This window comes from Arachis hypogaea, chromosome 1 (genome assembly GCF_003086295.3).
Source record: "Arachis hypogaea cultivar Tifrunner chromosome 1, arahy.Tifrunner.gnm2.J5K5, whole genome shotgun sequence".
In the NCBI taxonomy this organism is placed as follows: Eukaryota; Viridiplantae; Streptophyta; class Magnoliopsida; order Fabales; family Fabaceae; genus Arachis; species Arachis hypogaea.
In genome coordinates, this window is record NC_092036.1 from 108,934,163 (window position 1) to 108,947,486 (window position 13,324).

The 13,324-nt window shown below is 35.1% G+C and overlaps 4 protein-coding genes and 1 non-coding gene across 6 annotated transcripts; 2 read left to right on the top strand and 3 right to left on the bottom strand.

Annotated features, from left to right (window-relative positions):
- Nucleotides 1–128: 128 nt before the first annotated feature.
- On the top strand, nucleotides 129–437 carry LOC140183839 (secreted RxLR effector protein 161-like). The gene has a single exon (XM_072233358.1). The coding sequence runs from the start codon at nucleotides 129–131 to the stop codon at nucleotides 435–437; it is 309 nt and encodes a 102-aa protein (XP_072089459.1).
- Nucleotides 438–1,394: 957 nt separating this feature from the next.
- LOC112709024 (protein STRICTOSIDINE SYNTHASE-LIKE 11) lies at nucleotides 1,395–2,703 on the bottom strand. The gene is made up of 2 exons (XM_025760935.3): nucleotides 2,128–2,703; nucleotides 1,395–2,057 (listed from the first exon to the last, which is right to left on the bottom strand). Exons 1-2 carry the CDS (start codon nucleotides 2,637–2,639, stop codon nucleotides 1,568–1,570), a joined length of 1,002 nt encoding a protein of 333 aa, XP_025616720.1. The 5' UTR covers nucleotides 2,640–2,703; the 3' UTR covers nucleotides 1,395–1,567.
- Nucleotides 2,704–4,026: 1,323 nt separating this feature from the next.
- Nucleotides 4,027–11,703, bottom strand: LOC112709048 (phenylalanine--tRNA ligase beta subunit, cytoplasmic). 2 transcript variants are annotated; one of them, XM_025760957.3, is made up of 20 exons: nucleotides 11,383–11,703; nucleotides 11,238–11,293; nucleotides 11,029–11,132; nucleotides 10,755–10,884; nucleotides 10,484–10,599; nucleotides 10,090–10,156; nucleotides 9,430–9,471; nucleotides 9,208–9,249; nucleotides 8,973–9,049; nucleotides 8,107–8,233; nucleotides 7,862–8,029; nucleotides 7,324–7,452; nucleotides 7,090–7,221; nucleotides 6,803–6,937; nucleotides 5,663–5,737; nucleotides 5,441–5,548; nucleotides 5,127–5,222; nucleotides 4,926–5,009; nucleotides 4,509–4,595; nucleotides 4,027–4,330 (listed from the first exon to the last, which is right to left on the bottom strand). In XM_025760957.3, exons 1-19 carry the CDS (start codon nucleotides 11,438–11,440, stop codon nucleotides 4,527–4,529), a joined length of 1,815 nt encoding a protein of 604 aa, XP_025616742.1. In that variant the 5' UTR covers nucleotides 11,441–11,703; the 3' UTR covers nucleotides 4,027–4,330; nucleotides 4,509–4,526. The 2 variants fall into 2 exon arrangements, with proteins under 2 accessions (XP_025616742.1, XP_025616748.1); XM_025760963.3 differs by having other exon boundaries at nucleotides 4,027–4,364; nucleotides 11,383–11,636.
- On the bottom strand, nucleotides 6,252–6,393 carry LOC112714806 (small nucleolar RNA snoR135). Its single transcript, XR_003159366.1, has one exon. It is a non-coding gene; the product is annotated as a small nucleolar RNA snoR135 (small nucleolar RNA).
- A 226-nt stretch (nucleotides 11,704–11,929) lies between the features above and the next one.
- Nucleotides 11,930–13,270, top strand: LOC112709067 (H/ACA ribonucleoprotein complex subunit 2-like protein). The gene is made up of 4 exons (XM_025760970.2): nucleotides 11,930–12,301; nucleotides 12,519–12,588; nucleotides 12,764–12,869; nucleotides 12,995–13,270. Exons 1-4 carry the CDS (start codon nucleotides 12,166–12,168, stop codon nucleotides 13,154–13,156), a joined length of 474 nt encoding a protein of 157 aa, XP_025616755.1. The 5' UTR covers nucleotides 11,930–12,165; the 3' UTR covers nucleotides 13,157–13,270.
- Nucleotides 13,271–13,324: the final 54 nt, after the last annotated feature.

Sequence of the window (13,324 nt, forward strand, 5' to 3'; positions counted from 1 at the left end):
AAATCTATATTAATAAAATTTTTTAGGGGTTTAAAATATAAAATTATTCACCAAGTGTTGCACCTATTGTAAAAGGTGATAAGTTCTACTTAGATCAATTTTCTAAAAATAAACTTGGAAAGGAATAAATGCAGAATATTTCTTATGCTTTAGTCGTTGGAAGGATAATGTATGCTCAGGTTTGTACAAGTCTTGACATTGCTTTTGCTGTTGGCATGTTAGGAAGATATCAAAGTAATTCAAGAATTATCCATTGGAGTGCCGCAAAGAAGGTCTTAAGATATCTTAAAGACATCAAAGACTTCATGCTTACATATAGAAGAATTGACAATTTGAAAATTGTTGGATACTCAGATTCAGACTTGGCGAGATGTGTTGATTCTAGGAAATCAGCGTCAGGATACATCTTTATGATTGCTGATGGAGCAGTATTTTAGAAAATTGCAAAACAATCACTTGTAGCCACTTCTACCATAAAAACCGAGTTTATTGCTTGTTTTGAGGCTGCATCACAAGGTATTTGGTTAAAAAATTTCATCTCTAAGTTTAAAATTATGGATTGTATCTCTAGGCCATTGTAAATATATTGTGACAATTTCGTTGCTGTATTTATGGGTAAAAATAATAGAAATAGTAATCGAAGTAAGCATATCGACATTAAGTACTTAATCATTAAAGACCGAATTAGATCTAATAAGGTACATATAAAGCATATTAGTACTAAACATATGATAGCCGATCCTTTGACAAAAAAAGGCCACTAAAATTGTTTAAGAGTCATGTTACTATTATGAATTTATGTTCTGTAACGTCACTTATATGACTTATGTTGTATTATATGACATATTTGGATATCAAATTCTTATTATTATTTATTTCTCATTTGGTTAAATAATATGTACATATATGATTGAGAATAATAAATAAAGTTTAGTAAAAGACTTAGAATAAGTATTGGACTTATTCCTATAAAAATATCACATAAAGAATTTATTCAATTAAAAGATATTACATTACAATACTGTCAATACATGGAAGGTAATATTCGATTAACGAGGATTTATTACTATAATTTATATAATTTGTCTTAATTATTTAATTGTAGTATGTAATTATAGATGATATGTAACAAAGATTGGATCAAATAAAAAAATGTTAAAATTTTTATTTTATTTATGGTCTAATTTATTAATATAAAAATTAGTTTGGATGGTATTGATAGTTAATTTATTCTTTGATAAAAAAAACACGATTGTTGATAAAAGTTTATAAAGTTTGGGTCTCCAACTAATTTTAATCATCACAATAAACAAACACATTCTGATTATATCTGAGCAGTGATTCAAGAATTAAAAATCTCAAATTAAATTAAAAAATCTGACAATAACAGAAAATACTTAAATTACTTATTTTTATAAAATTTCTAACATGAACGACATTAATTTATAAGTTGTTGTTGAGATCTATAAGTGACAACAAGAAGAGCAAGAGGTTTTTCAGTGCTACTCCCTGGATTCATCAAGATTTTGGTTTTTATTTATAAGAATTTTGCTCATACTTTTCATAATTAGGGTGTAAAAACGACAGCATAGGAAGCAAAGAGGGATCCTCCATAGAGCGTCCCATTAAACTCTTGAACTTCACTGACTGCTTGTGTACGATATTCATCTACAAGAGGCACAATCTGTAAAGGAATCCCGGAATCGCTGATTCTGATTCCTGAGGCCATAAAAGGAGGCAGTGGAGGTGGAGGTGGTCCTAAGGGATTGTTAACTGCCACCCAAAACTGGTTCCTGGGGTTCCTCTTGATGTTATCTGGGCTTCCCGGAATTCGCGCAAATATATCCGATGTGTTTGCTCTTTGTCCTTTGAGCCAGAATCGCTGTATTCTTCTTCCCGAGAATTCAGTAACAAGGACAAATGATCCATCACTGCTTACTGCCACCCCGGCTGCAAAAGCAAGACCACGGAGCAACTCCGTGGTTTGGTTGGTGCTTGGGTCATATCTGAATAGGCTTCCAGAACTATCTCTGCTGTTTATCAATGCTGTCAAATTTCTGCAAAAAATTACATGTCAATTTGAGAAATAATAAATCCTTCAACTTAAAGAATGAAGTAAGTAATTACCTGATCTGAAAATTTGCACTAGACTGTGCAAAATAAACGATTCCAGTTTCAGGGTCGACGTCCAAGGCGTCTGTAAAGCGAAGAGGAGTGCCTTGTACAGCATCAACAAGCTGGGTTGGAGGCCCTCCATTGGGACCAATCTTGACCAAACCAAAATAGGCATCAGCAACATACAATTCGTTTGTCTGATGATTGAAACCCAACCCCAAAGGCCTCCCACAGGTTGTTTGGAGGTCTGAGAAGTCAGTAAGGCCATCACATACTGTCTTGTTCCTCGTCGGCGAAGAGTAACCATATTCCACAAAACTACCATTTCGTGGTCCGGTAGCTACATATTTAAAAATCCTTCCATCAGAAGAACCAACATAAGGCCCTCCGCCATTTCGATCAAATGCGAGGGACTCGGGGCCTCTCAACGGATTTGGTAGCTGGAGTTGGTTGAGTAAATAGGCTGCTGATGGGAAACACATGAAAAATAGGAGGATCAAACTTGTTAAGATACCCATCACCATAGTAGCGTTTGATGTGATTCACCAAGCCTTTGAAACCAGTAATATTTATAGGCATGCATGCAATGCTCTTACGTGAAACCTTAATAAGAGTAAGATTATGGACACAACAAAAGCAACAACCTCGTGAAAAGAACACAGAGGATAGCAAGAGATTCATGTTAGAAAGGATCATGGTTTGTTATGAGTTAGGAATTTTAGTTGGAGTAATATATGGAAAAAGCTCAAATGTACAATATGTGCATTATGGCAAAGAAGGAAAATGTGACTAATCAATGATAGGGATTATGGAGATTGGAGAGTAGAGAATCTACTAGCTAGCTTGATTGAGACTAGCTCTTCAAGGAGGTTTCTCTTGTGACGCCCTCGCATGAATTGATCTTCGTCTTTAGAGTGTGAAAGCATGTTCAAATTTTCCAACATTTAATTGATATGACTTATTTTTGCAAAATATTATAACGAGATGTAATTGTTGCTTATATGCTAGCTAAAAACCTGCTGACAACATAAACTTTCTTTTTTCATAATATAAGACTAAATTATTGTTAATTTAAGTTGTCCCACGCCTATATGGGGAAGCTTCCAAAATCACCATAAATGTGAGTACACTTAATATAGGGCTGGCTGTGGCTGGTATTAATATTGCTTTTCATTATTTAAAATCTCAACAACTTAAAAGTTATCCCCATTCATTATTCAGTTTTGCAAAATTATGTAACTAATAACATGTTTTTGAGTGGAAAGAAAAAGAATGTTATATGCTCTGCTTTTGTGTATATCTTTCTTGTGTATTTTTCATTTTCTTAATAAGAAATTAAAAAAGAAAAATTGTTTTAGTGTATAACAATACAAAATGCGACCAATTGATGCCAATCCATTTACACTAGATTACTATACATAATATAATAATATAATAATATATAATGAGAATACAAAAGGATTCATAAAATACTTATCATTTTAACTAATTTTGACAATTGTTATTATTATGTATATTTAATAAATAGAATAATAAATTTATAATATTTGAATGCCTATTAATACACTGTTGTAAATAAAAGCGCAAATACAAAACATGTACCAGCATTTGGCCAAGTAAAACCAAGATGCATGACATCATTACCCTCACGAGACTTGTCATTAACGTTGAGTAATACGATGTAAACGCTGTTAAGACCTTTCGAAAACATTTAATATGAAGCGAGAAGAAAAATCGGTTAACAAAAGTGTCTTCAGCTTAATAATGATGATTAACAGGATTCATCTTCACTAAGAAGTAAAAAGATGCCAAGGCATTGAGTTTAGCAATATTCCTCAATTATATTCCAAGGATATTATCATATTAAGCAATAATGAGAAAAAGTAACAGATTAATAAATGCTGTTGCATATGAGACATGACATGTGACTACTCACTTTGTATTAACAAGAATTTCAAACTCATCAAAATCTTATCTTGGCTTCTAGGCCAACCATAATCTTTTCCAACAATCGCTCCATAATTCACAGTAGAAACTATCCCACCCAGTCATTCATAGCTTCTAATGTTAAACAATGAACTAAGAAACAAGAAAATGATACAATTGTATAATTTAATCAGCAAGCCAAACTCAGTTCCCCATCAAGCAAGTGTAAGAAGCTGATGTCACTGAAGCACTTGAACTTATTGATTCCCAGTTTCAAAAGGAACAGTGCCTTCAAAAGAGCACACAGAAAATGGCAACTTAATCTACAAATATGTCAAAATATCAGCCAACCAAACTTTATCAGAGGGTGGAGATAATTTGATAGTGGGAACAGGGAAATGGGGGGAAACATGGGTCATGAACAGCATCATACAGACAACGATGAAATAGTTGTGGAAGACACTCACATTTGCTGTAAATGATCATTATAATAGGCTTTCAATGTTAAGTTCAACAAAGGAGCAGGGATCAGGAATGTCAAAATTGTTCAATACCTGAAATAACGCATAACATGTAAACTCAATAGTATTAGAGGAATATAACTCCAAAATACATGTACATTTGTACGTCAGTTAGAAATATAAATATGAAGTGTATGATGCCAATTCAAAAACAAACTGAACAACTAAGCATCCATTGTGCAATTCTTATTTATTTATTTATTTTTGTGGTGATATAACAATCTAAAAATAGTTCCATTGACCATTAGATAGGGTTGACATACACAATAAAATAATTAGCAAAATGACTAACGGGAATGCAAAAGTTATGTCAACAACTGGAGATATTACGATCAAGATGACAATTTTAGGGATCACGGATACCTCTGGGTGGACAATGCCAAAAGTGCCAATGTGCTTTCCCTTGTAAATGATTCTAGCTTGTCTACCCGCAAGAAACTCAGGCTCCTTCAATAAGCAGTAGAAAAGCAATCCAAAGCAAGTTAATTTTCTTTAAAAGAAAAAGGGGCAGAACACATGCAAATACATACACAGAATGTATGCTGTAAACATCATTACACTTACATCTGATCGCTCAATATAGTAACCTGATTTATCACCGGATGAAACAAAGGGAACCCCATTCTTTTCCATTACTCTGTCCACCAAACCATGAACAACCTGCATAACATTGGGTGAAATATGAGGGGCAGTGACATTTGCTTTAGAATCTAGATATCAAACATTTATTACAGTTAAAAAGAAAGAAAGTATGATAAATCCTAAACCTTTTAGGGAAACAATTTAATTTACTCTCAAGTTTCATCAAACCAAAGACGATACATCCAATATTGTATGTTCAGAACTTATATTTAAAGATCAAAGAGCCAAATCTGAACCTCAAATCCTGCATTAGCACCGCAGTATAGTGCAGCAAGTTGGCGAAGATTTTTTGCACCAACGTCATTGTTGTCATCTAAAACTGATATATCCCCTACTTCAAAAATCTGAACCAAAATGTTAAGATCTGAAGGTCACACTTCTATCATAGAAAACATGATTACCATAAGCTGGTGATACAAAAATCAAGGATCCACCATCGAAGGGAAGAAAAATAATACCTTTATGGGCTTTGGATGATCCTTGTTATGAGCCACAGTTTTCAAGATGCCAGGCATAAGACTGGTCCGTACAGCCTGAACATGTTACTATAAAAGTTAAAATTAATTGAACTTAAGAGAAAACCTTAACAACTAAATTGTCATATCACTCTAACGAAACAGACATCCAACCATATGCTTGAACTTTTTCTTTCCAAAAAGAAATTTGAGATTGAAACCAAAGGAACAGATTAACAGATATAGACTTGGGTGCATGTTGGGTTTGGCTGCAACTCAAGCCCTACCTTATTACTTGTTGGCATTATACAATTCCAAGAAAGTATGCAACTAGCTAAACTTAATAGTTTACCCTCAAGTAAATCTACTACTACCCGGAATGGCAATGTCAAATAATCATTAATGATGTGAAAACCAGTCAATCACAACAAGAAAAAGGATCAGAAAACTTTGACAAACTTAGTTGTAGACTGGATGGTTTAATGCAGCAGCAGTGCCATCTTGTCATTCATTATGTGACTCTAATTTATTTCAATTCTTATATAATAAAATTTTGCATTATTGCATCTCTAAGTACAAAAGGAAAGGAAAAAAATGTAGGGAAAATGATTGTTGAGATTATCAACAGGAAAATGAACCACAACTGCCCATTTTCTCATAGTAATCTTGCAGGGAAATCTTTCAGAAGAGTGCATTGAATTCAGCACACCCCTGATACACACAATCCCTGCACTCTCAACTCCTTTTGCTTCCAAATTAAGATCAAATAATCATAATTCAAATACAAAAACAAATTTACAAAAGAACTCGGGGATCATGAAAGAGCCACAAAGTAAGCTATAGGCACGGGGGAAGTAGGAAAGTACAAGTATATATAAAATTAACAGCATTGTAACCAGACAAATCATGAAATAAATAATGAACAACGACAATTAATAGTGAGCAGAAGTAATAACAGAAATAAATGGCTATCTGAAGAGCTATGTATGAGAAACAGTGAAAACCATTAGTAGTTCGCATAACTTCATGTGGATAGAGGACCATACAGATTACTAACATGTGGATCTATAATCGCAGTGAGATAAAATTGTCGTTATAATACTGAATAAAAACAGTCAGTGAACAAGGATAAGGTGTATACACCTCAAAGTCTGAAGACCTAGGGTTTCCAATGATAACTGCTTTTGATGTATCATCTTTGCGGTTTAGCATGGCAAAGTTTTCCTTTTTCGAGCAAAGTATAAATGTCAAGACCTCTGTGAACCCAACCATTGCCACCTGAAAGAAGTTCAGGAATACAGGGACTCAGATAACAAGGCACTTCCGATAATTAACAAACATCATCCATAAATAATTTATAATACTCAGTGATTTTATGTATTCTGACACTGATACAGTCACAGGTGTCAAGATGATATATTTATTCTAACCTCTTTTCTGATCAGATCACTAAGCTCATTCAGAGGAAGTAGCTTCAATGAAGCAGCCAATCTCTTTGAGCCCTTATTATCTACTATTGCTTTATCCTTGATAGCATTGAATCCATAAGCAATTGCAACATCCTATGCACAGAAAAACCAAAATAAAAAAGGTCTTCTAACTACATATACATGTAAAGGATCCAATTTTCATTCATGAATGATCAATACTATTATTGCCAATACCTCCATAACATCACACGGGTGAAGAATATCACTTCTAGTAGGGGGTACAGATACAACAAATTTAGCCTGCTTATTATCAGATGTAGACTGTTTGGCATGCAATTGCATCCTATTTAAGAGCTTAGTGACCTGAAGAAAAGGAAGAAAGATTAGAAAAATTACTGAAATATCATTTGTTTCATTTGGAAAAAAATGAGAGCACTGAATATTGCATTAGAGAGAATACATTCGGATAAAAAGACCACCTATTAGAACTTAATACATGACATCAACAACTGAAACACTCAACCACATATAAGGTAAATGCATATATAGATAAACAAGAGTATAAAATCATCACATAAAAGTATACTAACCTACAAAATCAACAAATAGAAGCATTACAAGTACTCTTTGCGTGAGATAAGAGAGAAGTGTTAAAAAAAGCATTAAAGAATTGCCAATAATCAATTTGAAAGAGCAGCAGGAAGAAAACACTTTGTACGAGGCCCCAAATTTCTTGTAACATTTATATTAGCAAGTTACAGGAAATAACTACCTCTTCTGCTTCCAAGGATACCCCAATTAATCCATTGACGTAAGGTAGAGAAACCTCCATATTATAGATGGATAAGTCGGGGTATATATGTGACTTTCCATCAGGATAAACCACTTCTACTGGTTCAATGACAAACTTATTTGCACAATATTCCGAGAAGGTTGTGACCTAAAAAAATAGTTGATCAGCAAACTCACAATTGTACATAAACAAAATGCAAAGAGTAACATACAATAAAATTTTACCATTGTGTTTAAAACAATCTTTGCCTTTGTTAAGTCAGTAGCAGTACATTCAATAAATACATTCTTTGTCTCCAGAGTGATGGCCGAATGTGCACCGTTGATAATTGGAGGCAAAGATAAAACAGTTCTGTCAAAATATTATAGTATATCAAAAATTTAATTCAATAACGATAGGTTGGAAGAGCATATGAGCAACTTAAAAGGTTTGGTGCCGTGAGTGTTATTCAAAGATAATCTATGAGATCACATTCCTGTATAGACTATACACTTATACAGGCATCAAAGCCCAGCGTGGAAGATGTAAACCAGTCACCATAGTCTACCAGGAGATCTCACAGCAGTGCATTTGTTTCAGATTCTTAAAAAGATGATTTTATAACAAACATTTTTATACAGATTAAAATTCTAGAAACATTTCTCTGAAGCTACTGTTTAAGATACTATTTAAAAGTTTTTCTTTTTCTTTCAAGATTATAAATATTTTTTTTTAATTAAATAAGAAATATAGACAAACATGAAAGAAGTTAATTTTTACAGCAAAAAAATGTTTTGTCTAGTGTGTGTGTGTGTGTTTTGTTTTGTTTTTTTTTTTTGGGGGGGGGGGGGTGCTATCTTATGTGAATGAGAGTGACATTAAAATTAAAATGAATCAAGATGTGACAAATTCACTTTGCATATGGAGCTACGCATGTGTAACAGCATACTGAATGGAGATGAGAACTATAAATTTGTAATTATAACTATAAAGATCCCATAACATTGAAGACAAAACAACTTTGACAGGACTACGCATTGGGGTACCCCAATATGAGCCAATAGATTTCAAATCTTTGTAAATTTAAAATGTCCTTATATAAAAGTAGTACCTGTTACGGTCATATATAACAGGAAAAACAGGGGAGTCCTCAATTATATGCAAGAATTTCTTCAGCTTCAAATCTGACTGTCAAACATGAACAACACATCTCGGAATAAGCATGATCTAAAAGGAACCATGGATAATCAACATAGTTAAGTGGATGCCAATGCATAAACCAACTTGAGCTAGGTTTATAATATGTTTCAATGTATGCAGCAAGGAGATACTACACAAAAACTCACTTTGTAGAACTCCATCAGCTCATCAGCCCTGAAGCTCCTTTCCTAGCATGGAAAGAAAACTTTAATTATTAGTTGCCGTTGGTACTCAAAATTTTTAAGTATGCTTTCCATTAAATCATGCAAGTATAAACTAAATCATACACCTTTCCAATAAAGGCGTGGTAAGAGTATTTGATTTCAAAACATGCTTACCAACAAATTGAATGCAAAAAAAAAAAGTACCTGCTTCAGCGGGGTAAAATTTACACTTGACGGTGGTAAAGCCTGTAGAAACACATGTCTAAAGTCACTGATGCTACAAATATAATCAAAGTACATGAGAAAATAGTTATTAACTAATATTTCAGTTGGTCAACTGATTTTGAGAGAATTCAGAAAGTTTTGGTACATAAACACCACATCACAACATGAAGAAGCAACCACCATGCTTCCTTTGATAGCAACAAGCTTCAAAACATAGTGGTGTGTTAACGATTCTAAAGAGATCACATTATGATGCAAGGTTAGGCTATATTCGGGAACGGAATTCACACCCATAAATCCACATCGACAGATCAATTCAGTAAAACATTTTCTTACGCCTCACATTTATAACGATGAAGTAAGATGTGAGGTAACAATAATAATATTCCATTACATCACAAGAAAGAAAAACTAAGTTTTATTTGAAATTTTATGCAGATTTTTGCAGAAGGCCCCTCCAAGAAAGCCCATGCCACAGCTGGATGTTTAATCACAAAAACCGACGTACCCAAGTAACAAGTTCCTTTTTGAAAGGGCACAAGGTAGCTTCAAACTTAGCACCCAAACTATTAAATTCGTGAGTTTTCTATCAAGAGTACAATAAAATTTTCCTCGTTATATAATTTAATAGGTACCAACCTCATAGGTGAAAGGTCCTTTCAATGTATCCAGATCATGAGTGCCAATAGCAACAAGGGTTCTTCTCCTGAAAAATAGATGACGAAGAATAAAACAAAGCAACTGAAAATCGATTCTTAAGTTAGTGGTGCAGTCAAGCGAGAAGACCGAAACCTAAAACATAAAGATAAGCATGCAACCAATAAAGAAAGAAACCACCAAAAGGTGAAAATCTAAGGTAATCCAACACAATCCCGAAACTTATATGAAAGCTAGCAACATAAAGAGAGTAAGACCAAGGAAGATATTACTATATTTAGAATACACATGCAACTTCAAGCAAACAAAGCAAGGAGAAAAAGGCCAGCACTTAAACTCACTCAAGCAAACAAATCTGTGAGTCAAACCACATTACCTACAAATGTTTTGGTGAAGCTTGTCTTGGAGATCGATAAAGCTGTTGTATCTTGCTTTATCAAAAGTAATACCTCTTAACACGGCACACACAATGTATGGACGAATCTGAGATGTCTGCAATAATTCAATAAACCATAAGAACTTAAGAGGCGTCACATTTTCAGCTCAGCAAAAAATGACCAAGCTCAATCGTTTTTCCTTAGGGAAAAAGAAGAAAAAATAAAAAATAGTTAAGGACTAATTCATGCATAACATAACATAATAACTACCTCAGGCTTAACATGCATTTTGAGCATTGCATCTTTACTAACATCTGCCAATTTGTAAGTGGGGATCTGCTGACACTCACAGAATACTCGAAGGGCCTGTGCAAGCCCTTCAAGGCACAACAAATCATATCTGAACAATAGCCCCAAAAATTAAATAAACAAAAGCAAGTTATCACCAATTCTCAACTTCATGAATTAATTATTAATGAACAATTACAATCAACACTCTTGAGTAAAAACCTTTTCTTTTGTTCAAATTTGTTATGATATATACCTATTGGCGGGAACTTCAATTTTGTAGATGACTTCTTCATCCTCGTCAGCATCTTCTTCTGCTTCCAAATGCCTCTCTTTCCTCACAATCGCCTTCTCCGTCGTCTGATACAATCACACTGTGTTCATCAGATTACCATATTCATCACTAAAAAATCCAAAATTAACTCATAAAAAAAAGAAAACGACGCATTGCTCAAAGCTCCTTACGACGTCATCCAGCTCGATCCCAAAGCTGAAGCACAAGTCTTCGAATTCCTCTTGCGCTGGAAAAAAAAAGTGTCAGCGCTAATGCGAGCTATGATTTGAAAAAAAAAATAAAAAGTGGTTTTTTTTTGTCAAAATGGAGGCTCACTGTAGGTTCTTCCTAGAGCCGCAAACAGGCGATCCCGCCCCACACTGATGGTAGGCATTCTTCCTAGTTCTCACTTCTTACTCTGCAAATGCGATGAGATGCCACACTCCTAGTCCTCTCGACGTAGACGAATCCCAAAAACACCGTGCGTTTAGGTTTTTCTAATATGGGCCGGGTCATGCCATCTCGGCCCATTGGGCCCTTGTTTATGGGCTTCAGTTAATCTCGTCTCGTTAATCAGTAAAAAAAAAAAAAAGATCGTTGGTCGGCCAGAATCCTCTGCTTTGGTTGTTCACTGGAATTTAGTAGCAATGGTGGGGATTCAATCAGAAGCCTTCAGCCTGCCATTGGAGAGCCAGAAGATCGGGAATTATCCTCAAGCTGTTGTCCTCAGAAGCAGGGTTCTCTTGGTTTGTTCCCCTTCGCCGGCGCGCAGAATCAACCGCCCGAGTCTCCGAAGCGTCATGCGTCATGCGAGCAGCAGGAGGGAGAGGCGATGAGGCGCAACTTACGGGTAGTTTCGGCCTTTCAGGGAGTGATTTTTTTTTTTTTGGGTCTTAGGGAGTGATTTGAATTTCTGGTGTTGTTTTCGAGCGTGGGTCTTTCGGTGCGGGTCGGTCATATCCGGCCCATACCCATACCAAAAAAAAAGTTGGTCATTGTTACGCGCCAGGCGCGTGTTGTTTTGGTGTCAAACCCTAATTAAACCCTGACCTAGGAGGTTCTTTCTCTTTCACCTTCACTTCCACCATCATCTTCGCGGCAGAGAGAGAGAGAGAGAGAATGGGGAGTGACAGCGAAGCAGAGAAGTCGGCGCATAAGGAGAAGGAGAGGAAGAAGATGCTTGCGCTTGCTCCTATTGCGAAGCCCCTTGCTGGCAAGAAGCTCTGCAAGCGAACCTTGAAGCTTGTTCGTAAGGGTATCGCTATGCTATGCTTAATGCTTTGTTGTGGTTCTTCTTTGATGCTGCTCTCTAAAATTTTAGCCCTTAGTAGGAAAAAATTAACATTTTTTCAGCTTCTATCATATGTATCCCATCTTCTGTTATTAAAATGATGGAGAATGTGTGCTGTAAATTTTTTTCTGTTGTTGGAATCTGCAATGTAATGAAGATGCTGTTGGTTGATTGGTTTCAGCTGCTGAACATAAGTGCTTGAAGAGAGGAGTAAAGGAAGTTGTCAAAAGCATAAGGCGTGGTCATAAAGGGTAAATTTGTTAGTATTACATTATTTCATGAACTTTCTCTTTTTCATAAAGGGAAGATAAAAAAAACACATACTCAATCGGGTTATGTGAATTCTGGTTTTTCATTTTGTGGTTTTTCATTGAGCAAAAGGAATGTAGTTTGCCTAATTTTGATGTGTTTGTTCTGTGAGTGCAGAGTGTGTGTTATAGCTGGGAACATATCACCCATTGATGTGATCACTCACGTTCCTATCTTGTGTGAAGAGGCTGACATTCCCTATGTTTATGTCCCCTCCAAAGAAGTATGTACCTTACCCATACTTTTGTTTTTATGTCTTATAGATTATATTGTTATTGTTATTGGAATTATTACAACTATAGGAAGAAAAGAACTGTTGTTCAAAGATGCTGTGTTCATAATGTTCAGGATCTTGCAAGTGCTGGAGCAACAAAGAGGCCTACTTGCTGTGTGTTGGTGATGACCAAGCCTGCAAAGGGAGAACTGGAGAAAGGGGAGCAAGAGAAACTGAAGTCAGATTATGATCAAGTTGTAACTGAAATTAATGAGATTGCAGCTACACTTTTTTGAAATCAGTAATACATGTATTTATGCCCGCTGTACCAGTTGGCAGTTGGGTTAACGTTATCAGTAGAGTACCTTCTGCAATCAATTTATTTGGCGTCGTTTTTCTAGATGGGTTAATATCTGTGTGGATTCTACTTGCCACTATTTTTCCTTTCTATTTAGTTTGCTTTA